We start from the raw sequence: 27,845 nt of genomic DNA, 5'->3' as shown, positions 1-27,845 counted from the left end.
TGAACTGAATTTCAACATATGAGAACAGACCCTTACTCCGTAATTTATACTACGAAATATATCCTTTTTTTTTTTTTTTTTTGTTTTTGGCAAGTTTTTCTTGAGTAAATTAGCAAATGAGCTTATTGAAGCTAATTTGCTTGACCAAATTAATTTCAGTTTTAGCTTTAATGGTCAAGCTATAGTAGACATGAATTTTTAAAATTGCTACTGTAGTAATTATAATCCCTATCTAAAACCATTAATGGTATTCTTCAATTACCAATAAAAGATACTCCGTATTTTAGAAAGTGAATTTGGCTAATGGTAGTCCTTGATTACCGAAAGGTATCTTAAAATTATTTGAAATTAAACTTGTTAACATCTTTTTACTTTATGTATCTCATTATACTTGAAAAAAATGGGAAAAAAGAAGAAAAAAAAAAAAAGGAGTTTTATTGAATAAAATAATGTGATACATGAAGCATGTAATTAAGATCCTAGAATGTGATAATTAAAATAAAATAAAGAGGAAAAAATTGATGCCCCTATTAATGTAAATCTAATCACTTCATACTCAATAAAAGCTTGTTCAAAGTTGAAATACATAATCCCTCTGCCAAATATCTATTAGTGCCAAGCTGAATTGGTTCTTTACATTCGTTCTTACACTACAAGTTCATTGCAATCTGCAAGTTGAACTGATATTTATCATCAACTAATTGACAATGTAAATATGATGTAGTGTAAGATATCATCATAATTAAGTTCATTGCCTTACATACGTCCACCACTTGTACAACCCGAAGCTGTAAACTAGGACGTATATTACTGTTCTGACCGGATAGAACCGAAACCTGCATGTATGTACATACCACAGTGTGTTATGAGTATTACTAAGGCAAAACAGAGAAACCTACAAAAATGTGTAATATATATGCACAATTACAGGTAATAATAAGACTTTATTTCTATTATGTAAATTGGTGTTTAGGCCAAATTAAACACATTTTGGTCACCTCATTGAATGTATCAGAGCTTAATACAATTTTACACAGAATTCTGTCTCAAAAAGATTTCACTAGCTAGATAAACAAGCTCATCATCATTAGCTATTGAATTCGCTTTAAGCCAATAGCCATGTATTCAAAGCTATCCCTAAACAACCAAAATTTTGTAGTTGTTCATTCCCTTTACAAACTACTATCGAAAATGGTACACTCCACACTCTATTTCAATTCAATGGGGGTAGAAACACACCTCGATTGCTAAGTCAGGCTAGTAAGAAACCATGTCATGGCCTGGCCTGGGTATGCAGGTTGAGATAAATGAACATAATTTTTAAAGAACATATTTGTGAATATTACTCTAGATTGAGTTCTTATGTTGATGAGATAAATTTAGCATCTCACCATCAAATTCAAGGTATACTTGCTCAGCAAAATTTCAGCCAGCAAAAATGGTAAAAAAAACATGCTATATATATGCACAAATTAGCCACACAACATAGCACACCTCATATACTTCTAAGGAGTTGATTTTTTTTCGTGATAAAACGTTTAATGCACTAGTAAGACATGAAGAACTCATGAACTCGAACTAGTAGTAGTAGTGGTGGTAGCAGTAGTAACAAAAATGATCTCATGCTTAAAGAAGCAATGTACCTAGTCAAAAAGAGTTCCACACAAAGAGGATGAAAGCAACAAACCCCAATAGTTTGTAAGGCAAGTTTAAACTATCTTATTTAGGTACACAAATTCCTTTAATTTAGGCCACCTTAAACCAAAGGCCTAATTCTAACATCAATTTTTGTCTCCCCTGCCCCTTCCCTCCCATTGTTAACACGAAGATTCGAACCCAACACGAAACCTTTGATTTCTATGTGTGCTACCATTATAGCTACCTCTTCTTCAATTGAAACACATGTTGATTTATTTGCAATTTTGTTTTGAAAATTTGCTCCTCATATATATGTTATCTAATTTTTAATTCTGTAAATCGAATAAATGGGCCAAGTAATCTACTGAAAACCACCAAAAACTACTACAAAAAAATGTCATTGATCGAAATTAATCATCACATTGATATGAAGTTCTCAAGTGCATCAACATAAGAACAAGTTTACAAGTACATGAACATAAAATCAACCATAGTCTAAACCAAAATTACGCTCCCATCCAAAATTAATTGTCACATTGATAGTATAATTTAATAAAGGCGAATATACCAATATCTGATCAAATGAAATGGTGGTTAAAAAATTTCATTCTCAACCACTAGTCCAACTAAAAAAGTCGGTGAATGCTATAATTTAAACCAGTAATGCGACAACTCATTCCGAACACATTAAAACTAAAACCAAATTACGAAGAACAAAACGGTAAAATTATACTAACCTTGAGGATCCAGGCCTAAGAACATCAGAGCGATTAATATCATCAACACAAACAGGTTGAGTCCACTTAGAGATTTCTCTATCAAAGAACTCCCAATCAGGCAAAAGTATACCAGCAATACCACCAAGTCCGATAAAATATGTTACCATCATTTTCTTAAATGAATGTGTGTAAAATCCCACCACCATTACCACCACCGCTAACCACATCAAACACCGCCGTAACGCCGCATCGTCCGCCATCTAGTCCACCGGCCACCACCTAATTTACAAGAGCGAAATACACTTCGTATTTTTTTAATAAGGAAAGGTACACAAGAAGTTTTAATTTACGAGGGCGAAATTAAGACAACAATAACTTGTTAAATATTTGTGAGTAGTAACACTTAACACTAGTAAGGCATGAAGAGGGCATGAGGTTGAAATTGTAGTAGAAGTGGACTAGTACTAGTAATGTCATTTGTATTGGTAATAGTAGTAGTTTGATTTATTTTTATTTTTATTTTTGTAAGGTAAGTTTATTTTCTTGTGTTGTTGTACAAATTTAATGAAAATCTTTCAATTCTCAACTGTCTGCTAACTCGTTAATTAAATGCAATGGTGTGGTGTAGTGTAGTAAAGGGGTTAATTAGAATAGTGGGTGGTGTGGGTCATGAACCATAATAAAGGATGGGAAACTTTATGTTTTTCCTCATATAAACTATATATGGCAATGTAGAATTGTAGACTATGGACTTGTTTAGCAAATGATTGTTGGCGGTTAGCTGGTTCACTTGGCTTGTTTGACCAGTTGGAATATTTGGTTGTTTATAATGGCTTTTGAAATTGGCTATTTATAAAGGTGTTAGGTAAACTTAGTTGTTGGCTGTTTATTAAGTATTCATAACAACTTTTTGTTGGTCAACTAGCTAAAAGCCAACAAAAAAAAAAAACTACTCATAGCAGCTGTTTCATTTTAGCTTAAAAGCCAGCTTTTCCCCAACTCAAAAGCCAATTATCAAACACTATTTTTGACTGTTTGACCACATAAAAAAGCCATAAGTTAACCAAAAAGTCATTTGCCAAACATGACCTACATTTACGGTGACAAATTGGCAATAAGAGTGTTTGAGAATGAGAATTTATTTTGCAGTATGTACATGATGTGTACGTAGAATTTATTATGCATAACCTTAACTTTATAACAAGATATGTAGCCTAGCTAGTAGAATTTGTAAGTCATGATGTGTTGTTGCTATCAGATGGGGACGTTTTAGGAAACTAAGCTTCCCGAAGAAAATAATTACAAATTTGGTTGCGTGGCAAAAGTATTTACAAAAATAAGCTTCTGGGGTAAACCGCTGCCTCGGGCAGCGTTTTACCCTCTATTTTTTAAAAAAAAAAAAATCTGCTACAAAAACGCTGCCCCAGGCAGCGTTTTTATAGTTTGACTTTTTTTTTTTCCCTCGTTTATTTTTTTTAAAAATTAATTAAAAAAAAGGCAACAGCATAAAACGCTGCCCCAGGCAGCGTCTTATGCTTGAACATAAGACGCTGCCTGGGGCAGCGTTTTACCTGGTTGGCAGCACCAAACCAGTTTCTTGCCCCAACCCTCAACATCCTTCCAACACCACCCCCAACCTCCTTTCACCACCTCCAACCCCTTTCCACTACCGCCCTCCACCACCACCGCCTTCCACCACCACCACCACCTTCCACCACCTCCAACCCTTTCCACCACCGCCCTCCACCACCTCCAACCATCACCTCCACCACCTTCCACCACCACCTCCAACCATCACCTTCCACCACCGCCTTCCACCGGCTTCCACCACCTTCCTCCACCGCCGTCCACCACCTTCCACCCCGACCTCCCACCACCACAACCACCTTCCAACAACCGTCCACCACCACCTCCAACAACCTTCCACCTCACACCACTACCTTCCACCACCACCTTTGACAAGTCAATATATACATAAATCAAAACATATTGGGAAACAAAGAACATAACACACAAATGTTGACCGAAAAACATTTATTATATTAGAAATGTAAATGTTATATACCTAATCTATACAAAAATTTTACTACATGAAATAACTAAGCTAACACTATCCCGATTCATCTATCCGGGGCAATTGATCTAGGTCAGGTTGCTCGGCCCTCTGTCTGACACGCCGCCGCCTGTAATGAGTAATGGTGGTGAATGGGTCTAGAGGCGGCGGGGGACACAAGTAACACTTGAACCCCATTCCCGGTCTCAAACCTCATTTTAATGTTTAGTTCAACACTCCCCAGGTTTGAACTAACGCTACTATGAACCTCGTTCATGAAATCACTAAGGTCATGTTCGGTTCAAGTGTCAGTGGTTCCATATTTCCACCATTATACTCGACACGAGGTCCGTCAAACAAAAATTCACCTCCCCACCGGCACAACAAAACTACATTCTTTGCGGCCATATTCTACACAACAACCAAAACACATTACACTAAAACACACTAATCCATCTCTAAATCACATCCAACTAACCACTTTGGAACAACTAAGCATCACTAGGTCACCATTAACAAGCAATAATTCTATAAATTCAAATACTTAACATCTTCAATATTTCAACACCAACAATTCTACATTATCCAAATTAATATTTAACAATCACAATTCATCAACTCAACCCTAAACCCCTAAATTCAACAAAAACCCCCCAAAATTCAACATAAACCCTAGAAATTCAACAATTCAAGAAATTCAACAATAACCAATAATTCAACAACACTAACCAACAATTCAACAACACTAACCAACAATTCATGAATTCAACAACACTAACCAACAATTCAACAACAATATCCAACAATTCAATAATTCAACAACACTAACCAACAATTCAAGAATTCAACAAACATAACGAACAATTTGTAAATACTCAACTAATATTTAACCATACCTTGAATTGGATGTAATACGAAATTGGGTTGAAGAGGATTGAAGAGGAAATTTGGGAAGGGAAGGAAGAGGATTGCGAAGGAGGCGAAGGAATGAAGAGCAAACGTGATTGAAAACGAAGCTCGAGTTTCTGGTTTTACAACCAGACAGAAACGCTGCCTGGGGCAGCGTTTCATTAACAAGATAAGACGCTGCCTGGGGCAGCGTCTTATGTTTAAGCATAAGACGCTGCCTGGGGCAGCGTTTTATGCTGTTGCCTTTTTTTTTAATTAATTTTAAAAAAAAATAAACGAGGGAAAAAAAAAGTCAAACTATAAAAACGCTGCCTGGGGCAGCGTTTTTGTAGCAGAATTTTTTTTAAAAAAAAATAGAGGGTAAAACGCTGCCCGAGGCAGCGGTTTACCCCAGAAGCTTATTTTTGTAAATACTTTTGCCACGCAACCAAATTTGTAATTATTTTCTTCGGGAAGCTTAGTTTCCTAAAACGTCCATCAGATGGAGTATGGACTATGGACCCATAACTTCATCTTATCCCACCGAAGGTCCATTTAGAAAATATATGCAAGATAACAAGTTTACGCCACTAGCTAGTACAATTAAATCTATCAGCTAACTTCGAAAAATCCTAGCCTTCCCGGCCTTCTCCTTTCTCTCCCTATTTTCTTTCTACCGTTCATAAAATTTGTGTGTTTATAGGCCTGAAGTAGTCAAATTTCTTCACGGATATTTTTAAGTATTCCAGCACTTTCTATTTAATTTATTCTTGTTTTATTATTAGATTTAATAAAATTACATTCTTTGCATAGTAAGGGTCTGTTCCGATTTACTGAAAACAATTAAACTGATTGGAGCTGAAGTGAACTGATTGGGGGCTAAATTGAACAGAGCTGAAATAAATTGTTTATGAGAGAAGAAAATTAGGAAGTGAATCGAGCTGAGCTGAACTGAGCTGAACGGAACTGAGATTAAGCTGAACAGAACAGGTCCTAAGTGCCCTTATGGTGAGCTTTGTTCAAATTTAGTTTTTTGAGTTTATTATAGTACAAGTTATCTTATGGGTAAGAATTTATACGGCCTCAAAAAAAAAATTAATCCATAAATTACAATTAGATGAAACGTCATATGAAAAAAAATTCGTAGATACAACAAATTGATAAACCCTATTGTTGGGAAATGAGGTAAATCACAGCAATATGAAAGAAAAAATATAGATTGTTGGCTAAGGTAAGCCACAATGCTTCAAATGTCAAAATTTTGGGAATTTGGCAAAGAATTGTAGAATCCAAAACAATGAGCAAATTGAGCCTGACTCAATGACAAAAATGGTTGTGAAAGAAAGTTTATATTGCTTTTGAGACAAGAAGTACACTGTGAAGAGAAGTGTTCCAAAATCCAAATATTAGAGGTTGGTGAGAGACGTGCATTAGAAAATGAAAATTGAAGGTGGTGAGGAATGTGCATCACAAAATTAAAGAGGCGTGCTTCAAGCCTTCAATACTATAAAAATTTGAAGAAGGGGGTATGACGAAGTTATGCTTCAATACTATAGTTAGCTCAGTTTTAGGCCTTGTTTGGTTGACGTAGAAAATAAATTCCCAATATTTATAGAAATTGACTCCTTTATAAATTTTCAAGGAATTACACAAATTAAATGTGGGAATTTGTAAATCGTAGGAATTGTGAATGACCAAGAGTGAGGACGATGAATAATTTTCCATGTTTTGTGGTTGAAATTCCCATAAATTGTGATTTCCTTCATTTTTGCTTTTTAAGGCTAGTTTACATTTACTGAAATGAACTGAACAGATTAGAGCTGAACTGAACTAAACTAAATAGAGTTTAAATGAATATTTTATGAGAGAAGGAAACTAGGAGATGAACTGAACCGAATTAAATTGATTGGAGCTAAACTGAACTGAACTGAAATTAAGTTGAAGTGAATAGGCCCTTCATATCAACCAACTAATATAGCCAAAAGGAAATTTATGAGAAATTGGAGTGCCTATAGAAGTTAAAGGCAACCAACTAAAAAAAAAAAAAAAAAGGCAACCAACAAACAACACCTTAGTCTTAGGATGATTTGGTTTAGTCAATACTCTGTAGCTTACAAGAAGTATAATAGTTGGATCGTGACCAGATCTCAACCCTCACGGTTTATTTGGTCTATTATTTATGAGTCAGACATTTTGAAACTGAAGGGAAAAGGTAAGAGATCACTAGTTCTCCACCCTTAAAGTACATGATTGAACCCCAATCAATTAAAGATGGCTTTGGGTCGTGCCCTGTGCCAAGCCCACGTGCTTTAGGCTTAGTTAGGCCCGACCCATGGCTTGGTCTATGAGTTACGTGTTGTATCGTGTCGGGCCGAAGTTTTCAAAAGGTTGGCTCGTGCCTAAGCAAAATTGCATTGAATTTAACATGTTTTGTTGTACCGGGCTCGGCCGTGTCGTATCATGCTTCTCCCAAATAAAAGCAGTCCACAGTCTACACACACACGGTAACGTGTTAGGCAGGGCCGACATTGTGCTTGTGTCGTGTTTTTTCGTGCTGGGCCTCAGGCCACTCCAGCCCGGTGCCATCTTTACCTCAACCTTAAGTGTTTTTTTTTTCCAATCTAGTATTTGCAGGTCAGACACTTCCGCACTTAAAAGTAAAGGGAAGGGTAAGGAAATCCCGACACCCAAACACCCTCCCTTAGCATAATTCGAACCTCAAACATCTAACTTCTAACATTGAGAGAAACTTACCAAACGAACCAACACTTTGTTGGTCTATTGATTTTTTTTTTTTTTTTTTTTTTTTTTTTTTTTTTTTTGGGTGGGTAGATGCTATACAAGCCGTTCTAAATGATTGTCTCGACACGGCCCAATGCCAACCCAACTCCCATCCCAAAGTCCAATCCAACGGTGAAAGTAAAATCAAGTTATCACTCCAAATCACCTAATTAAGTGTAGCACTACAAAATAACCAGAACAAAACAATCAACACTCTCGCCGCCGGAGTTGTTCGAGAGAGGAGAGAGAAAATTTGACGATGAGGCTGTTAACACACAACATGCTATCTTCCAACATCAAAGGTGTTATCAATGGCTTTCCTCTAAAAATCGAAGCAGCCAAAGTGGTGGAGAAACAAGTCGATATGAATTCCGATTTTCTCAACAACATCTTCAGCAAAATCGAATGGAAGCCATTTGTTGATGCTGCTAAAACCTTGGGATTTTCCGAATTACCTGAAGATGTTGATCAATCTTTGCTTGTTTCTCAGGAATTTCTTACCAAGTTTCATCATGCTCTGCTTGAGATTCATCTTGAAGAAGGTGCCCTTGTTTGCCCTGAAACTGGGCGTAAGTTCCCTGTTAATAAGGGTATTCCTAATATGCTTCTTCATGAAGATGAAGTTTGATTTTGATTCTTTTTATTACTTGAAACAGTTACGATTGTAATTTGTAATTTATAATGGATGCATATTAAGTGTTTGATGAAATGTCTCAATGAAGAAAAACGTGTTATTTTGATGCTATGATGCAAGTTGAGTATTGACATTGTTGTGTGCGTTTGGTTTTCATGAATTACTCAAATGAAATTTACGAAACAGTTAGAGCTAAATCAATCAATTGATTACCGTATACAAGTATTACATAACAACGCGAATGAAACTACTGCAAAAATGAAAGTTTACATAAATTACCATACATTGAATGAGGGTTACAACTTACAAAAACACTATAGACAGAGTATAGACCTATCGTTAATAATGTGACTACTCGTAGTAACTAATTGTTGTACACTTGTACATATGGCTCCCTAGTGAAACATGGGTTAAAGAAAAACTTGATGGGGAGGAAAAATGATGATCCTAGATGCTTGAAGTTCATTCTTCGCTCTTCTGTTTGTTTCTATAGCGAGGAGTGTAGCAGGGTGGTGGTGGCACACCAAATACCCAATCGAGAACATTTAGGTACTTAGATCTGAAGACCTCTCGTTCTTGTGAATAGCAGTGCATAATAATGGCTGTTGAAAAGCTAAATACAACCACATCGGCTCTCTTGATGTTTACTAGTGATTGAGGGAGATATCCAATGTCAGCCATACATGTGAAGAAGCTCTCGATTGCACGAGCTAGGCAATACAATGATATTTCGATTCGTCTGCTTTTCTTTTCAATGGCTAGTGCAAGGCCAGCTGGGGTCTGTTTAACAGCCAGATTTACCATTAGGAAACACAGAGCAAAACCTGATTTGTTTTTTTCTTTCTTTGGATGGAAGAAAGGAGGGGAAGTGTCAATAGAAAAGGAAAAACTAGGAGAAGAAAAAGTACCGTCCCCATTGCCACCATTGGAATGTTGCATTTCTTGAAAATCCTAAAAAGAATGCATGTCCACATCCTGAAACAATGGGTAAGTTGTACTGTAACTTCAGTTGTATAAATGCAAGATTCACTACAATTCCACTAAGGATCCTGTTTAAAAGTAATAAAACTACAAAGTATGAGAGATTCTTAAACTCGGTGGGCTTAGTTCCAGTTTAACCCATTTAATGCATACTAAAGGCTTCAGAACGTATCATGCGCAGTCCATAGTTTAGAATAAAGAGAGGAGCTCCATCACAGAAAATTTTAAGTTATACAGCAAACAATCTTAAAAAGAGAACACAGGAGCAACCTCCAAATGCCAAAGTGTGTGTGTGTGTTTTTGACAGAACTGCCAAAGTTTTCAGACACGTACAATTCGAACATTAGCCTCTGTGTCTCACAGTTTATCCCTCAATAGTCAATATGTTATAAGATAGTTTTCTGCCAGAAGTATAAGTGAACATGTAGCAATAACAGCACTTTCCAGTTGTTAACCCAAGAGATACAAATACCTGTTGAGCCAATTACCGTTGAATGTAATGGACAAAAGAATACCTACCAGGCAGAAGCACAATACGAAGACAAGAACAAGCTTGACCGTGCAATACCGATAACACTCTTCCCCAATATTGGGTACGGTCTGCACAACAAAAGACAAAAACATTGTTAGATAAACATAGTGATTAGCAAGGATTACAAGGATTTAAATCCCATAGCCTAATTTTCAAGAATACAAGAAGCACACATGTTATACTCCTATTGGGTTGGGCTCTACTAAGAACTAAGAAGCACACATGTTATATCCTACTGCATTGACAAATTAAAGTTTGTCCTGCTTTAATACATGTGTTACTCTTAATTAAACAAAGATAAGAACTGAAGGATAAATTTGGTCACATCATAATGCAATGTCTATGATAATAAGCCTCACAAAGCGTGGGAAACAAGGTGGGTAGTGAGATACAGTCATACAGAAACATCAGCCAGGTACTACTTAGGTCATTCAGCACTCCCTAGATAGGGTTTTTTTCACCTTTCCCTCATGGTACTTGAGGAGTAGACTGTTGTGTACAACATCTATTGATGCAGAAGCAGATGATTTGAGGACACATTCAAAATCCTATCAGCCTTCTATATATTATAATTAAAGCAAAAGGTTGTAACAAAGGTACAAGGCATATAATTTGAACGAGATATAACAAAACCACCTCTGCTAGGGGCCATTTGCAGCATAATGACAGACTGGCTAGTAAAGATCTTACCTTTTCAATAGGTCTTTACGATGAACTATTAGTGCAGGAACCAAATATACTGGAAGATACACTGGAAGTGCTCTTTTATACGCTTGAATAAGAAACGTGAAGACATGAGCCGCACATGATTGATTCCCATGAACAATCTGCATTATCCATTGAGATCAACAATTAGACGCTGCTAGCATTATTACATGTTGTCCCTTTACTCTACCAAAGCGCACTGTGTAAGATCCCTAACACATACGGCCATGAAGAGAAATCACATACAAGCATGATTATATAGACACTTTATTCACAAGTTGTGATCATAAAATCTATCACCAGCTAAAATTTTCAGCAAAATAGTATTTACTTGTGGAGGCAAATGTAACCTTCAAATTAACAGAAAATTTTCTCAACTATGTAAGGAAATAAATATGATAACAGTGGTAGAGAAATATTCATACCGAGCAAGGAACTTTCATTTCTGGGTCTAATTTGATGTCTATACCCGTTGATTTATAATAATTCTCTATTGCCCCCAGATTAGAAAAAGGCATGCCACAAGCGATCTCTTTCACACCCTGCAGGATAGACAAATCCTTTGCTCCATGTTTATTGAGGAACAACTTGTATGATGAAGGCAGAGATTCTTGCTTCAATATGTAAGCAGACCTGAAAAGGCAGGTCCCAATTTAATTACATAGCTTATGTACTTGGAAAATGTTGTATGCCTATATCAGCAAAAGCAGGACTGCTGAAAAAGCTAGCTTTCTTATATACCAAATTACCAATTAGTCAATTGAGGCAATGAAATAGTAAATCTAGCGCAGGAAAAGAGAGACACCGTAGAGACTGCTGACAGACAGATATATACTTTAACTAATGTGACTCTGCATTCTGTATAAAAGCAAAACTGACCTCGTAACACTAGAGCACAAGATATTAATTTTAGATGAAATGAAGAACCTGATGCCAAAATTGGGATGCATGAACTACAATCCACTAGCCTATGTCATTCACTAACTCAGCTAACAATATAGCTGGAGAACTAGTATTTCATAAGTTAATGCCCTTTTCACAAAATATACTTATTTGAGATGCCTGCGCAAATTATGTGAAAAAAATTCATTTAAAAGTTTAGTAGTATGCTCACAAAATTTGAGAGGATGAAAGACACATGAGGAAGATGTCCCCATGAGCCCAAGTCAATGGTTTGCAGATGCGACCAAATCGTTTGCTCTTAATTCCACAGCGAGATGCCAAAACAGCTGCTCGCATGAGGATATAAATAGCCAAGCTATTATGTTGTGTATTTAACCCAGTTAATAGCATAGAAGGCCCAGCAATACCACCTGCCAGTAATGCCCTCCATTTCGCAGTCCTGAATCACACATGAAACTGACTTAAAAAATCAATACAACTAGACAAGTACAGGCATTGGAGGAGTTTAACTTAGGGGATAAAAAGTCAGAACTATAACTCCTGTTTCAATAAGTATAGCAAACACAAATTAGTAACAACCCTCCGTATCTTCACAAATAACTTGAGAATTCACTGCATTTTGATATCATATAGACTACAAGTATAATCACTCATCTTAGCTACTGTTAAACTGGAAAAAATGCAATCAAACTGCGCATTTTTTACGAAGGATCTAGCAAAGCCAATCATTTAATAGTGGCAAGGAGCCACACGGATAGGTTCGTATTGAAGGCTTTAACAATATTTTTATTTCTTGTTCATTAGACACACAAAACCAATACAACTGATAGCCCTTCCGACTCCAAATGGAAACATGATCAGAATGCATCTGAAAAAAATTGTCACTTTACTTGAAATAGTAATAGTTAATGATTAGAATTCCCGAGCAACCCAACTTAAATAAAGTGATGAGAATCACATGGAAATGACCTAACTATTATACTCCGTAAAACATTTCTCAGTAAATCATGCCATACCCTTACCATAAGATTGGGACAACGTGACAACTAATTCCGGACCGGAGAACCACGCATAACACATGAATGTGAGCTCTAATTTGCTCAAACATGTCTTATCCAATCAACAATCAACAAAGTTTCAATTTCATGGTAATTCTATACAAACTAAACAAAATTACAGCACTAAACTAGACACTTTAATCAAGCTATAATTAAGCTAAATTATACAAATCAAATGACGAGAATTAAGTTCAGAAACAAGTTACCTACGATGTCCACCCAAAGTCGCAACAATTTCATCAACTGAAGAAAAAGTACCAGCGAAAACACCAAGAAACAATCCATATCTCAAAGTTTCCTTAATCACCGATAAAATCTCCTCACTACTCGAAACATTACTCACTTTCCTGAAACATGCAACCAATTCAAATTTCAAACCCTTAAAAACCCAGCTCAAAATTACTAAAAATAGTAAGTAACAAAAACGAAGCAATGAAACTAACTTGAGAGAATTGGGGGATCTCCGGCGACTCAAACGAGCGAGGAGAGAGAAAATCGAGACACCGCCTTTCAATCCAGCACCAATAGAGAAACCTTTAACGGCGGCGGAGATAATCCGGCGAAGTTTATCGGAATTCGTCTCGGAAGATGACGGAGATTGATCGGATTCCTGGCAATGCGGACAATCATCGTGGTCGGAAATTAGGTCATCGGCGTTGGAAAAGCAGGTGGTGCCGTCGGCGTGCGGCGGCATGATCGGCGGCGATGAAAAAAAGAGTGAGTGAGTGAGGGAGGAGAGAGAGTGGAAATAACAGGTGGCGAATTAATGGCAGTTACGAGGTTAAGGAGATAAATTCATTAATGGGGAATGTGTATTGGAAAGAATTAGAATTGAAATTTCAAAGTTTAATTCTATGGATTTGGTAACGTGTTGTGGGTTCTTACATTTAACAACAACAACTACGGTTTCGTGTTATGTTATTGTATTAAATTTTGGGGGGTTGGAAAACATTTTTAGGTGTTGATAATTACGAGGATTCCAGATATTTAGGCCGGCTATTGTCTATTTTGGTGATTATTTATAGAAGAGAGAGAAAAAATAAAATAATTTTTATAAGAAAATTGATTTGACCTATGATAAAGAAAATACATATCTAAGGGTTTATTAACTTTAGCTTAATTTCAGTTCAGTTCAACTCAATTTCAATCAGTTTAGTTTAGTTCAGTACCTCATTTCCTTCTCTTATAAAATATTCATTTCATCTCTATTCAGTTTAACTCAATTCAATTCAGCTCAGTTCAATAAATGTAAAAGGACCTTAAGTCGGGTCTTAGGTGTTAGAATTCATTAGGAGTTTATGGCTTGTCATAAGTGGGTATGGGAGTTAGTCATAGATGACGAGAAAAAGAGATATTTTCCTAACAATTTAATGAGCACAATCAAAATGTCCAACCAGTGATGATATATCAGTTGTATATCTATTCACTTGATTTTTTTACTTACCTGAACTTATTAAACCTTATTAAAATTTATGAGTTGTAATTTGAACTTTAACATCCTTATTTGAACTTAATTTTACTGAACTAAATTTATCTAAACTTATTGAACTTTAAATAAGTGAATATATATATACACACTAGTTTTTGGCCCCGTGCAATGCACAGATTTACAAAATTATGCCAAGTGTCCCCTTTGGTGTTTACTTTAGTATATAGTATAGATAGGTGGTATGTTACAACTTACAAGGTCAATTTTTGGGTAGAATTTTTTCTGACCCAGCTCGAAAACTTAATTTTTTTAGGCGGGTTTGGGAATACGTTTTATGTATATTTAGTTGATTTTAGGCCCAGTCCAAAAAGTCCGTACGGTCCAACCATTTTGGGCGGGTTTAGGCACGAAGTTAGGCCGGACCAAGAAGTGGGCATTTTTAACTTCATCCAACCCTATGATCATCTCTAATTTATATTGAAGTAAATAAGAAATATATAGGAATGGTTATAAACATGCCAAACTTCCTCTTTTTTCATCCATAAACTCTCTGAAACAGTGCATAGTTTTCTCAAATCTTAATTATTAATTGAGAAAACGTTTATAACCTATTAAACTATTTTAACATAACCACCCTTTCTTTGTCCCTTGTCAATTTAAACATTGAAAATATTTTTATTGCTCCAACCTAATTTGATTACACTAATTAACATTTTGGATGTACGTGTATGTTACTTATGGTCTATTCTCATCCGTTTATTTTCAGTTCAGTTCAACTCAGTTCAGTTCAATCCAGTTCTTAATTTCCTTCTCTTATAAAATATTCATTTCAGTTCAGTTCAACTCAGCTCGGTTCAGTTCAACTGATTTCAATCTATTAGAACAGACCCTTATATTAGTGAAATTCATACACATTTTTAATAGCTCATCTAAGGTTTTTCACGTTTTTGTTTTTCAATTTCTTAATTAGCAGAAGTGACAATACAAGCCAATTTAGTAATGTGCAGCAATGAAATGATGGCGGTAGTACTTATAGTCTTGTAGAACAGTAGAAGCATGTTGCCAAGTTCTTTTAATTGATTCATCATTCATGTACCTCTTTGGAAGTATATTTATAAATGATCGGTTTAGTTGGCCAACATTGACAACATTAAAAACTTAAATTGACAACAACAGTTGGAAATTAGATTTATATTTATTAAAAACAATAATAAAAAAAAATAATCTATTTTTTTTCTATTATTATTTAAAAATAATAGAAAAAAAAATGTTTAATACTTATTAAAAAACACAGCCGTATTTGATAAGTGTAACACTTATTAAATTACCGAGAGAGTAGTATATATAAAGGGGAGTTTTTTCCCGAGTTTTTAGAGAGCCACATAGGATCTAATTTTCATAGTGTACCATGTAGGATTATAAATTTTAGTAGTAGCCAATTAAATAGGAGATTATTAAAATCTTTTATAATTAAATAATTCAAATGCCACGCAAGTAAAATTGGCGAATGAGATTTTCCAATTTAAATTAATTAAATATAAAATATTATCTTTTCATATTAGGAATTTTATCTAAATATATAACAAATTTTAGCACATAAATATATGTATAAAAAAAAATTATTTTTAAAAATTCAAACAAACCGTGCATCGCACGGGCTTCATCTAGTAATACTTACAATTTTGAGTACTTTCATTATATGGGCCTATGGGGCGCAAAAGATAAGTTACAAGTGGAGTGATATCCAAATATCCAATAGTTGTTGATAAGGGACCAAAAGCACATCCATACAAGTTTCAGCTGTTTTGATAGAGTGAAATCCATCAAAAACAATGGCTGCCAAGTTACTCTTTAATCAATACTGTCTAAAGCTCACTACTTTTACACCACCATCACTCCTAAAACATCAACCATCTCATAGAACTTTAAGCTTCGGTCTACACCCGACTCGAAACGATGGAGTTCGAAAGGCTAAGAGGTGCTCTCCAGTGGTGGCAGTTTCTGCAGCAATGCAGCCACTTGACATGACAGAGGAGAATATCGAAAAGGTCTTGGATGATGCTCGGGTCGAGTTAGCTCAACTTTTCGATAGAGAAGTTGGTATTACAGGTCAAGTTGAACTTGCAGAGCTGGATGGCCCATTTGTGAAGATCAGATTAAGAGGGAAGTTCTGGCATAAGAGGAGTACAGTGGTGGCTAGGCTTGAAAATTATTTGAAACAGAGGATTCCTGAGATTCTGGAGGTTGATATTGAAGATGAGAAGCAGTTGGATGACAGTCCTGCCAGTTTCTGATGCAGTTATTGAGTTTTGTATAATTGTTTGTGCAGATTGTTAATTATGGTCTTCTGTTTCATCTTGAATTTTGTATCAGAGATATCGCTGCTAAGTTCAGTTGCCAGTAAAATTAACAGAACAAATCGATGTAACAGCAGATGCAATATTAAATTAAAAATAATACAGAGTAGCGTAATTATGATTTGAATCTCATAGTGCATTGCTTATTTTCTAATTTTTTTGGATGTCTCAGGTCAGCCAGTACCAAAGTAAACCAGAAGAACAGTAACACCTTTTCAAACATCCTAAAATTGTATATGTGACTATCAATTACTGATAGAAGAAGTAGGTTGTGTTTGGGTCCAATTTATCTAATTGGGACTAGTCATTTATTTGGGTCCAATTATCTCATTGGGTCTGTTCACTAAATGATTCAATATTCCAAGGTCAAGGCCCGAGCCTCCAATCAAGCCAAGTCAGCCAAGAGTCCTTTGGTCCGAATTGTCATGGTCAGCCCATGACTATTTAAGGGCCCAATTACTCTCCTCTCCTCATATGCAAAGGTATATAAGTCTTCAATTCATTCATTTATGAGATAGACACACAAAAGCCTCAAGCACTAAATCTCTTGCATAGCTTTCTCTCTCTAAACACTGTTTGACTTCGGCATCGGAGGGGTCTTCCTCGGATCCACCCCCGAGGCCAGTTTACGTGTTTTAGTTATGCAGGAAACCTTCGGCCCAGCATCAATTGGACCGAACCAGTCTTCAGCCACTTCAGCGGGCCTTCGGCAAGGCCCCATTGTTTTCATCCGAAACAATTTGGCACCGTCTGTGGGGAAGACTTTCAAAAATATTTAATTAAAATCATCTTGCAATCATCTTAGTGACAATGGCTAAGAACCGCAAGAGCAAAAGCCTTCGTCAAGGAGCAAGCGAAAGGCCTAAAACTCCTACACCATCACCCTCACCGGACCGGAACTCTCCCAAGGGTGCCAGTTCGGGGGGAGGATCATACAGGGAGGATTCCCTTTCTCCCGTAATTCACAACTCTCATCATAGGCCGAGTCCCTCTCGGTCTAGCAGAGGTGAGCCCGATCGTAGGACTCATTCAGTGCCCCATAGCCAACCTTCGACCATCCGCTCTCATTCCCACACTCAGCCGAGGACCCCTTTGACGGGGCCCAGCTCGGAGGAGGTGGCGAGAGCGCTGACAGTGCTCATGGAGGCAATGAGGGCACAAAATATGCCTCCACCTCGCGATCGAACTCCTCCACATACCCGACATCAGCGGAGGAAGCTAGACCGAGAGGGGGAGAAACCTCCCTCCTTCCGGGAGCTGGAAAAGTGGGAAGAGGATACTTGGATAACTGAAAGAGAGAGGAAAAAGAACCCTCAATTTTTCAAAGGATCCTCAACCTCTCGGCCAGAAACGCACAAGAGCAACAGCTCAGCCTCTCGGCCAGAATCTGCCCGCCGAGAGCAACCTGAGACTGTCCGCCGAAGCGTGCTCGACCGACTCGGCGGCAGGGAGCCGAGTGTGAATAGCCGCCTCTCATTCCCTGTAGCCAAGGCCCGAACTTCCCAGCCAGGGACGAAAACCAATCCTACCTCTCTAAGAGGGCGGAGCGCGGTCCCTTCGGCCAGGAACAAGGGCAAGGCCGTTATGCTACTCACCAGTTCCCCATTCGAGCAATGGATACTGGAAGAGCATGTGCCTACGGTTAAAATACCGTCGCACATCACTTATGATGGGACTTCGGATCCAAAGGACCATATCGCCTCCTACGAGGAGCACATGCATCTCTGCCCAAGGTCCGAAGCGACCTGGTGCAAGTATTTTCCCACCACTCTCAAGGGGGTCGCGCAAGCGTGGATCTACCTGACCCGTTTCAGCAACGAGTCGTCCAGCATTTCTCAGCTGGACCAAGGGCTAGCAGTTTTCGCCCTTCAGCACGGCCTCAGAGCAGGGCAGATCTCCGACTTCATGGTCATGAATTCACCCAAGACCTTGGAGGAGGCGCTGAATGCTTCGGATAAGTTCATCCGAGCTGAAGAGTGGAACAAAACAAAAACCCAACCTCAATCTGGGGGAGGGAAGCAAAAACAAACACCCTCGACTGAAGGCCAAGGCCAGAAGACAAAGGGAAAGGCGAAGGCCTCGGAACAATCTTCGGCCAACGAGCCGAAGAAGGAAAAATCTGCCCCATACACAGGCAGATATGAATCCTACACTCCACTCTCTCTTTCACGCGCCAAAATTTACAGTGTGACGAAGGAGGAGCAGAGTTACAGAAAGCCGAGACCGCTCCCAGAGTGGTATCAGCGAAAAAATAAAAACCAGTGGTGCGAGTTCCATGAATCACCGGGACATAACACCGAGGAATGTATCCAGCTGAAGGACCAGATCGAGGACATGGTCCGGAAGGGATACTTGAAAAAATACATCGTGGATCACCGCGAGAAAAAAGAGGTCGAAAAGTCAACAAAGGACTCTCGGCAGGACCTCGACTTCCCCCGGAAAAACAGCAAGAGTGCGGAGGGAAAATTCTCTCCAATCAATGTTATCTCGGGAGGAATATGCTCTAGGAGGGAACACAAGCGGCACCTTAGGGCTCTGACCCACCAGGTGAACAACGCTGATATTCAGCCTCCTCAGTCGCCGGTTCCGAACATAACGTTCACAGCCGCCGACTGCCGGGGGGTAACATTCCCTCATGAGGACCCGCTAGTGATCATCGCCACGGTGGCCAACCACGACGTTAGCAAGGTTCTTGTTGATGGCGGCAGCGGAGCAAACATTCTGTTCCGAAAGGCCTACAATCAAATTAAGCTGAAACCCAAGAACCTTACGCCGGTACCCTACCCGGTATCCGGGTTCAACGGGGCTTCAACTTATCCAGATGGGAAGGTGACGCTTCCTGTCACCATCGGCTGCGATGAGGCAGCCAGGAATGTCATGACTGAATTTTTGGTCATTGACGCTCCTTCAGTGTACAATGTGATTTTGGGGAGACCCATAATTCACGAGATCCAAGGGGTCGTCTCAACCTATCATCAGCTGATGATTTACGTCTCAGACGCCGGCTTCCCCGAAAGGATCCAGGGCAGCTAAAAGGACGCCCGAAAGTGCAACTACCTCAAGCCATCCACTAGTCGCCCAGATGACGACGATGAGGATGAGGAGGAGAAAGAAAAAGAAAAAGAGTCAAGCACAAAAAAGCCGAAAGGTTTAAGTGCTTCGGCCCAAGGTTCTGTGCCTAGAGAAAAAGGGCCAGAAAAAGAAAGGGCTGGCTTTTCATCTGAGCCGAAAGACTCAGAGAGCCAGCCGAAGAAGAAAAAGTCTGGGACGCATGCTGACATAGACAGCAGACCAGATTGTGAAGAGTCCAGTCCATCATTAATGGACATGGACCAACAGACTGAAACGGTCGAGTTGGCCGAAGGAGACGCTGAGAAATGTGTAACAATCGGGATGGACCTTGATCCGAACACCCGTTGTGAACTTATTCAACTCCTTCGGGACAACAGAGATGTGTTTGCTTTCTCGGCAGCTGATATGCCCGGGATAAGTCCAAACCTCATCTCCCATAAGCTTAACGTTGACCCACCGTGTCGGCCAATTAAGCAAAAGAAGCGGAATTACTCCGCAAATAAGAACCGAGACATCGCAGCCGAGGTCAAAAAGTTGATGGAGGCAGGCTTCATCGAGCCTTGTCAATATCCAGAATGGCTGGCAAATGTGGTGATGGTTCAAAAGGCCAATGGTACTTGGAGAATGTGCGTTGACTTCACGGACCTAAATAAGGCTTGTCCGAAGGATTTCTATCCCTTGCCGAGGATCGATCAGCTAGTCGACTCGACGAGTGGCCATGCCTTGCTTAGTTTCATGGACGCATTCTCGGGGTATCATCAGATCTTCATGCACCCCGACGATCGAGCAAAGACGACATTCGTCACGAACGTCGGGGTGTACAATTATAAAATGATGCCCTTCGGATTGAAAAATGCGGGGGCAACCTATCAAAGGCTGGTAAATCAAGTTTTTGCCGATCAAAAAGGCCGAAACATGGAAGTCTATGTGGACGATTCAATCGTCAAAAGCAAAAAATCCGAGGACCATGTTAAGGACCTGGCTGAAACCTTCACCACCTTAAGAAAGCACCAAATGAAGCTGAATCCGAAGAAGTGTGTCTTCGGCGTGAAGTCAAGGAAATTCCTTGGGTTCATGGTCAGCAAGAGGGGGATTGATGCCAATCCCTCCAAAGTCAAAGCAGCGCTCGACCTTCCTGAGCCGAAAACAAAGCGGGATGTTCAGCGGCTCACAGGAAGAATGGAAGCCCTCTCGAGGTTCATTTCCAGAGCTTCGGATAAGGGGTTACCTTTCTTCAAAGCCCTGAAACTCCCGAAAACAAAAGAGCTCGTTTGGGAGGAAGAGCAAAAAGAAGCCTTCAAGCAGCTTCGGGAGCATCTGGCTCAACTCCCAACGCTGGCTAGCCCAGCAGAGGGAGAAACTTTGTATCTGTACGTGGCTGTTAGCCCAACCACCATCAGTGCAGTGCTGCTGAAGGAAGAAAACAAAATTCAGCAACCGATCTACTTCGTCAGTCACACTTTGACGGATGCCGAGACTTGCTACCCTCTACTCGAGAAAGTCACCTTTGCAGTAGTGGTAGCTGCTCGGAAGCTGAGGCCCTATTTTGATTGCCATCAGATAGTGGTCTTAACTGATCAGCCGCTGGAAAAAGTTCTCGGCAAAGTTGAAAAATCTGGTAGGATGGCCAAGTGGGCTTTCGAGCTTACCGAATTGAGCATCAGCTACCAGCCGAGGGCAGCCATCAAGGCTCAGGCTCTAACGGACTACTTGGCTGAATGCTCGTACCAAGAAACGCTAGACAGTGAAAAGAAAGTCTGGACCGTGTTTACGGATTGATCCTCCACCGTAAATGGTTCGGGGGCAGGGGTAGTGATAACCTCTCCCGAAGGAAAATCCTTTGAGTATGCACTAAAATTTTCTTTTAAGGCTTCGAACAACGAAGCTGAATATGAGGCAGCAATCGCTGGCTTAGAATTATGCATCTCTCTGGAAGCCGAGCATGTCTGCCTGAAAACAGACTCTCAGCTAGTTGCATATCAGATCAGTGGCAGCTACGAGGCCAAAGAGCCCTCCATGATAGCCTATCTTGCCAAGATCAAATCAGTCATTGCAAAGCTGAGAACTTTTGAGGTTCAGCTGATCCCAAGGGGTCAGAATACTCAAGCCGATGCACTCTCCAAACTTGCCAGTTCAACTCTCACTGAGCTGAACAGATCTGTATATGTGGAAGTGCGTCGAGAAAGAAGTGTCGACGAAGCACCTGAAGTGTGCTGCGCTGACCCAGAGCCCAGCTGGATGGATCCCATCCTAGCTTTCAAGCTTCGGGGAGAAATTCCCGAAGACAGAATTTTGGCCTTCAAGCTGAAGAGAACCAGCTCAAGGTTCATTGTCTTCAACGGGGAGCTGCTGAGAAAGTCCTTCTCAGCCCCATTGCTGAAATGTGTGGGACCAACAGATGCAGATTACATCGTTCGGGAGATTCACCTCGGCATCTGTGGGAACCACATCGGGGGAAGAACCTTGGCCCTTAAAGCATTAAGGGCGGGTTACTACTGGCCCACCATGATCTCAGATGCTAAGGAACTGGTCCGGAAATGTGAAAAATGTCAAAAATTCGCGCCAGTCATCCATCAACCAGCTAGAGACCTTCAGCCGATCCTCAATCCACTCCCATTCGCCCAATGGGGACTGGATATACTGGGACCATTTCCAGATGCTACATACCAGAAAAAATGGCTGATAGTCGGTGTCGACTACTTCAGTAAATGGATCGAGGCCAAAGAAGCCTCGAACACAACAAAGCAAACTGTCAGAAAGTTTATCTCGCAGAATATCATCACTCGTTTCGGCATCCCGAAAGTATTTGTCTTCAATCATGGGAGGCAGTTCGATAACTTGCCGCTGAAGCGGTATACCGATCAGTTCGGTATCAAACTGGCATATTCAGCGGTATGCCACCCGCAAAGTAACGGACAAGCCGAAGCTACAAATAAACAGATCCTGAACGCCCTCAAAAAGAGGGTGGAAGATCAAAAGTCCAAGTGGCTGGAGTAGCTCCCAGGAACCCTCTGGTCCCTTCGGACAACTGAAAAAGAGGCAACGGGCTATTCACCTTTTGAGTTGGTGTATGGTGCCGAAGCCGTTCTTCCAGTGGAAATCGGCTCTGAGAGTTTACGAGTGCACCACTTCTCGGCTGAGAATGAGCAACTGATGAAGGAATCTCTCGATTTCCTCGACAAAGTAAGAGACTCAGCCCGAGACAGAATGGCTGCTTATAAGCAGAGAATCAGCAAATTTTACAACCGAAGGGTCCATGCAAGACCTCTCAAAATTAGAGACCTTTTCCTTCGGAATGCTGCTGCAGTTCGGAAAGGCCGAATCCATGGGAAACTCTCAGCTGCATGGGAGGGACCCTATGAAATCTGTGATGAGCTTCAGCCAGGGACATACCGACTTCGTCAGTTAGATGGAACTGAGCTGAAAAATCACTAGAATGCTGATGTACTTAAGAAAATATCATGTGTAAACCTTTCGGGGCAGAACAATCTTTGTAAGTACACTTTGAATCATTAATGAAAGGCCTCAGAGCCACCATTTCTATAAGTATTTGCGACTTTTTATTCTTTCAAAGTTTTCTTTATTCTATCTACTCTTTAAGGGTTTTTATTCAGCCTCGTCTGAAACCTTCGCCTCCGGGTAACTGGGTTTCAGATTGCTGACAAACTCGTCTTTTTAAAGAACTCTGGTCTTTCAGCTGAAGTCAAACTTCAGTAAGACTTGTTCTCTAAAGACAAGAGTCCATGGACAAGTCTGGGATATTGCCTTAACTGAGCCTTGTATCCCAGAAAGCCATTATCCGAAGCATTGCCTTCAGTTGGCCCTGTGTTTCGGATATCCATTTTTAAAAGATAGATAGAAAATCAAGGACAACAGCAACTGTTGGAATTTTTTTATTCATCCTCGTCTGAAACCTTCGCCTCCGGGTAACTGGGTTTCAGATTGCTGACAAACTCGTCTTTTTAAAGAACTCTGGTCTTTCAGCTGAAGTCAAACTTCAGTAAGACTTGTTCTCTGAAGACAAGAGTCCATGGGCAAGTCTGTGATATTGCCTTAACTGAGCCTTGTATCCCAGAAAGCCATTATCCGAAGCATTTCTTTCAGTTGGCCCTGTGTTTCGGATATCCACTTTTAAAAGATAGAGAAATTTTTTATTCAGCTTCGTCTGAAAGTTAGAGAAACAAAATCCAACTCAACAATCCAAAGACTTGAGCCTTCAGATTTCTGGGGAGGCAAGAGGCACTATCAGCGCAAGTTTATCTTCAGCAGAATTCTTCAAGATGAAAGCTTTGTGCTTAGCAAATTTTTGCGAAAAATTCTCAAGCTCAGAAACAATAAAGCATTCAAAATAAGACAAAGCAATCGAAGAAAAAGCATCAGATTAATGAAAGTAATGCTCATAAAGAGAGCTACAAAGTTCAAATAAACTAAAAGATTATATCGGCAGCCGCCCACAAGCGGAAAATAACAGCTGCCGAAATATGTACAGAAACAAAAATAAACTGTTTGTACATCAAGGCAAGCTGAAGCAAAAAGATAAGGCAAAAAGAGATTCAGAAAGCGGCGAGTCTGAAGTTAAGCACATGTTGATCCGCAAGACTCTGAAGACGACTGCCCGATTTCCTATGCTTCAGCCGAAGGATCAGGCCGGTCAGCTGGGTCTAGCCCCGGGGCAGTCTCGGCTCCAGCAGCAGAGGAGGCAGGTTGGGCCCTTGCCTGAGCTTCAGTGGATCGCTGTTCAGCCTCCAACTCCTGCCGCTCAGCTTCCTCCTTGGCTTGTTCAGCCTGAAGGATCTCATGCTCAGCAGGAGTGGCATACAGCATGTGCGGATCCTCGGGGTCCTGAGCCCAAAGCGCACACTTGGACCAATCCAGCGAAGGCTCAGCATGGAGAGCCAACCTCCGAGCCACCTAAAACCCATTTATGTAGCCCATCTCGTACTCTTCTTGGGTATAGAGGCGGACTTGGAGTAAGGCTTCAGCGTCAGCCAACCTCTTTTGACTTTCCTCCAAATCCTTTTTAGATTTTCCTAACTCTTCTGAGAGTTTGGAGGAAGAAGTCTTCTGCTCATTAAGCTTCAGCTGGACGTTGGAAGCTTCGGCTTTGGCCTGGGTCAGCTCATCTCCCTTGACTTCCAGCTGATCCTCCAACTCCTTCAGCTTCTGGTCTTGGCTCTCAGCAGTAGCTTGGGCAGCAGAAAGGTGATCATCCCTAGCCTGTAGAGCCTCTTCAGCAGCCATCCTGCTGGCTTCAAGAGCTTCCAGCTTCTGCTGGACTTCAGCTTGTGCAGCAGCTCCTTCTTGAATTCGGCTCTCGATGGCAGCTTTAAATTTGGAGATGTCCACTCCCATTTGCTCCTGAAGGAATTTCTCCCCCTCCATCAGCGGGGGAAAAACTTCCTTCTCCATAGCCGAGCAGAAGGTTTGAATGGCTTCAGCAACCCTCTTTGCATACTCTTCGCTCTGCTGCTGCTTCTCTTTAGCAACCTGCTGTTTCAGCTTAGCAAGCTTCGCCTCCTCCCGGGCAATCTTTGCATCCTCCCAGGCGTGCTCCAGCTTGTCTTGGAGGGTGTCAATCAACTCTACAGTAAGAGTCTAATTGTGCACAACCTGTTTGCAGGGGCACATCAGTTAAAATAAATAAAGTAATAAAAAAGGAAAGAGCCAGAAAGGAGGAGAAGAGTTGAATGAAAGCAAAGCAAAGCAAAGCAACTAAAAGGTTAAGTACCTGCATCAGCAAACGCTGGTTGTCTCTTGCAGGGTCAGGGACCCTTCGGATGGATTCTCCCATCCCAGTCGTGGCCTTCAGCGACCACACCCTTGCTCGGTCCACTTCGGACATGCTAGATAGGTCTCCGAAGTAACCTGCAGCCCCTACACGGTTCTGGCCCCAAATTCGTTCCCAAACAGGTTCTGGGACTATGATGCGGGGGGCCGAGAAACCCAAATCTCCAGAGTTCAGCGTCTGGAAGGACGGGAAGGAAGAAGATGGAACCTCCTGAACCTTCTCAGGCTCAGCATGACCTTCCCCTTCGGCGGAGCCCAACTGGTCTCCACCAGGGTCAGCAACGACGACCTCCTCTGCTTCATCCCCCAGATCAGGTTGACGAAGAAGAGCGTCAACCTCCCTATCAATATCATTTGAGAAGCCTTCAGCAAGCTTCTCAGGTTCTTCAGCAAGGCGTCCCTGAACCCCCCTCTTCGGATCAGGGGTTCTTTGGTCCACCTCTATCTCTTGAGTTTCGGGAGGTGGAGGGGGGGTTTGAGGACACGGAGCTTCCGGCGGAGGGGGAGCCCTCGGCGAGCGTCTACCTTCATCAGGCTCCCATATGAGGATGCCCCCGGTAGGCCTCATCCCCATCTGAAACTAACGAGGCCCCAACACGGCTAACCTCTTCCTCCTCTTTGCTAAGGGCTGCTCGCCCATTTCTTCAGATTCTGACGAATATGGATCCTCAGAACGAGCAGGCGCTTTCCCTTCTCTTCTTTCGCTCCCTTCCTCAGACTGCAGAAAGGGGGGGCAGCGAAGTGTGAGTAAAAAAAAAAAAAAAAACCAAGTCAGGAACTTACTGGAACCCTCGGCTGAGCTCCAGATGCAGGGAGATTCCTTTCAGCAGCACCAGATGTCTCAACACCTCCTTCCAAGGAGTCAATTGCTCGGGACACGTCAGCTGCTGTCTAAGCAGCCTGTGCTTCCTCAGGTAATAAAGGCCGAAGGGGATCTCGCTTCTCCCACCAAGGCTTCTGCTTGGTGTATTCGGCGGCAGCTTCGATCTGAAGGCCCGTTTCGTGCAGATGCAGCGGACGGTCCTTCGGAGCTGTGATCGCTGGAGCCCGGTCTAAAATGACTCGTTCAGCGTTCACCCCAAGCCGGTTATAGTCAACCCCCGAATTAGCTTCGCTCAGCTCTGAAAAGAACAGACGAAGGTTAGACTACGGGAATAAGCATCAAAGATAAGCGGAAAATTAAACAAGTCAAAGTCCTCGGCCCCAGCCGAACATACTTACCATCCCTATACTTTCGGCTGAGGCCGACAACTGCCAACATCTTCTCTTGGAAGACGTAATGGTTATCTGGAAGCCACCTGGCCGGGATAAATCTCATTCGGCCAACTCCCCCAGGGTTATTCTGCTTCCCGAAGAAGCTCATTTGCTCGTAGCTGGGATGACGAGCGGCATCAGGGTCCTCAGGGCCAAAATCTTGCATGTTCGGATCAGGCCTGGAGAGGTATCGGGGAGCCCCGAAAAAATAGGGATGCTCGGGATCAGCGGGAACTCTCACCAGATCCATTGACCTCTCCAATCCTTGTCCGAGGAATCGTTCGGCCACATAGTCAGATATTGGGGGCGACTCTCTATTCGCCACCAGCCTGAAGACCCATGTTGGCCGTATACGCTCTGAAGGTTTTGCACCAGCTGATGCATCTTTCGGAAGCAGTGCAAATTCGGCTCAACAGCAAAAAACCGACACACCCAGAGATCAGTCATCACCCGCCGAATGCTAACGGGTGTTAATTGGCACAAGGAGATCCTGTACTTTATTAAAATGTCCCTGACGAAGGGATCCAAAGGAAACCGAAGCCCGTATTGTAATTGCCGAGTGTACACCCCTATATACCCAGGAGGGGGACGGTGAATCCTGTCAGTCGGCGAGGGCATTCGGCACTAGTGCCCATCCTCTTCAAAAATGCCGTAGTGCAACTCAATTTGCTCGGCGAACCGGTAGGTTTCGGCATGCCGAACCCACCATGAGTATGGGGTATTTCTCACCATGGCGTCTTGGGCCTCGGCGTCCTGCCATTCAGCATGCCCAGGAAGCAGGTCCCAGAGCACAGGGGGCAAATCTTCAGCCTGCCATCCCGTTCTCTCTGCTCAGGTTGCTTCGCCTCACCGGCCTCGGCGTCCTGCTGAGGCGGCGCGGCGTTTAAAGGAACTGCCGGAATCCCCCTTTCCGGGTCTTCACCGGCTTGTTCCCCGTTCCAAACGTCGGCGCGGTCACGGGGATCCCCAACCTGACCCCGTCGACCCGGTTGATGCCTCCTTTCTCGAGCCATAATCAAATTCAAAGAAGGAAATAAGGGAGAAGAAGAATTTC

General features: G+C 41.3%; 4 protein-coding genes across 5 annotated transcripts; 2 read left to right on the top strand and 2 right to left on the bottom strand.

The window, feature by feature from the left end:
- Nucleotides 1-83: 83 nt before the first annotated feature.
- On the bottom strand, nucleotides 84-3,263 carry LOC110706583 (signal peptidase complex-like protein DTM1). The gene is made up of 2 exons (XM_021884512.1): nucleotides 2,376-3,263; nucleotides 84-836 (listed from the first exon to the last, which is right to left on the bottom strand). The coding sequence occupies exons 1-2, from the start codon at nucleotides 2,615-2,617 to the stop codon at nucleotides 749-751; spliced, it is 330 nt and encodes a 109-aa protein (XP_021740204.1). The 5' UTR covers nucleotides 2,618-3,263; the 3' UTR covers nucleotides 84-748.
- Nucleotides 3,264-8,140: 4,877 nt separating this feature from the next.
- LOC110706582 (multifunctional methyltransferase subunit TRM112-like protein At1g22270) lies at nucleotides 8,141-8,844 on the top strand. The gene has a single exon (XM_021884511.1). It carries the CDS (start codon nucleotides 8,339-8,341, stop codon nucleotides 8,705-8,707), a length of 369 nt encoding a protein of 122 aa, XP_021740203.1. The 5' UTR covers nucleotides 8,141-8,338; the 3' UTR covers nucleotides 8,708-8,844.
- A 55-nt stretch (nucleotides 8,845-8,899) lies between these two features.
- On the bottom strand, nucleotides 8,900-13,882 carry LOC110706581. Of its 2 annotated transcripts, XM_021884509.1 has the most exons (8): nucleotides 13,336-13,882; nucleotides 13,099-13,239; nucleotides 12,046-12,273; nucleotides 11,357-11,564; nucleotides 10,917-11,053; nucleotides 10,214-10,294; nucleotides 9,622-9,688; nucleotides 8,900-9,493 (listed from the first exon to the last, which is right to left on the bottom strand). In XM_021884509.1, exons 1-8 carry the CDS (start codon nucleotides 13,584-13,586, stop codon nucleotides 9,176-9,178), a joined length of 1,431 nt encoding a protein of 476 aa, XP_021740201.1. In that variant the 5' UTR covers nucleotides 13,587-13,882; the 3' UTR covers nucleotides 8,900-9,175. The 2 variants fall into 2 exon arrangements, with proteins under 2 accessions (XP_021740201.1, XP_021740202.1); XM_021884510.1 differs by lacking the exon at nucleotides 13,336-13,882 and having other exon boundaries at nucleotides 12,046-12,290; nucleotides 13,099-13,188.
- A 2,178-nt stretch (nucleotides 13,883-16,060) lies between these two features.
- Nucleotides 16,061-16,805, top strand: LOC110706486. Its single transcript, XM_021884409.1, has one exon. It carries the CDS (start codon nucleotides 16,154-16,156, stop codon nucleotides 16,613-16,615), a length of 462 nt encoding a protein of 153 aa, XP_021740101.1. The 5' UTR covers nucleotides 16,061-16,153; the 3' UTR covers nucleotides 16,616-16,805.
- The last annotated feature ends 11,040 nt before the right edge of the window (nucleotides 16,806-27,845 follow it).

The sequence above is a fragment of the Chenopodium quinoa genome, unplaced genomic scaffold, assembly GCF_001683475.1.
Source record: "Chenopodium quinoa cultivar QQ74 unplaced genomic scaffold, ASM168347v1, whole genome shotgun sequence".
Lineage (NCBI taxonomy): Eukaryota > Viridiplantae > Streptophyta > Magnoliopsida > Caryophyllales > Amaranthaceae > Chenopodium > Chenopodium quinoa.
Note: the sequence above shows the minus strand (reverse complement) of the source record. Positions and strands in the feature narration are given on the sequence as shown.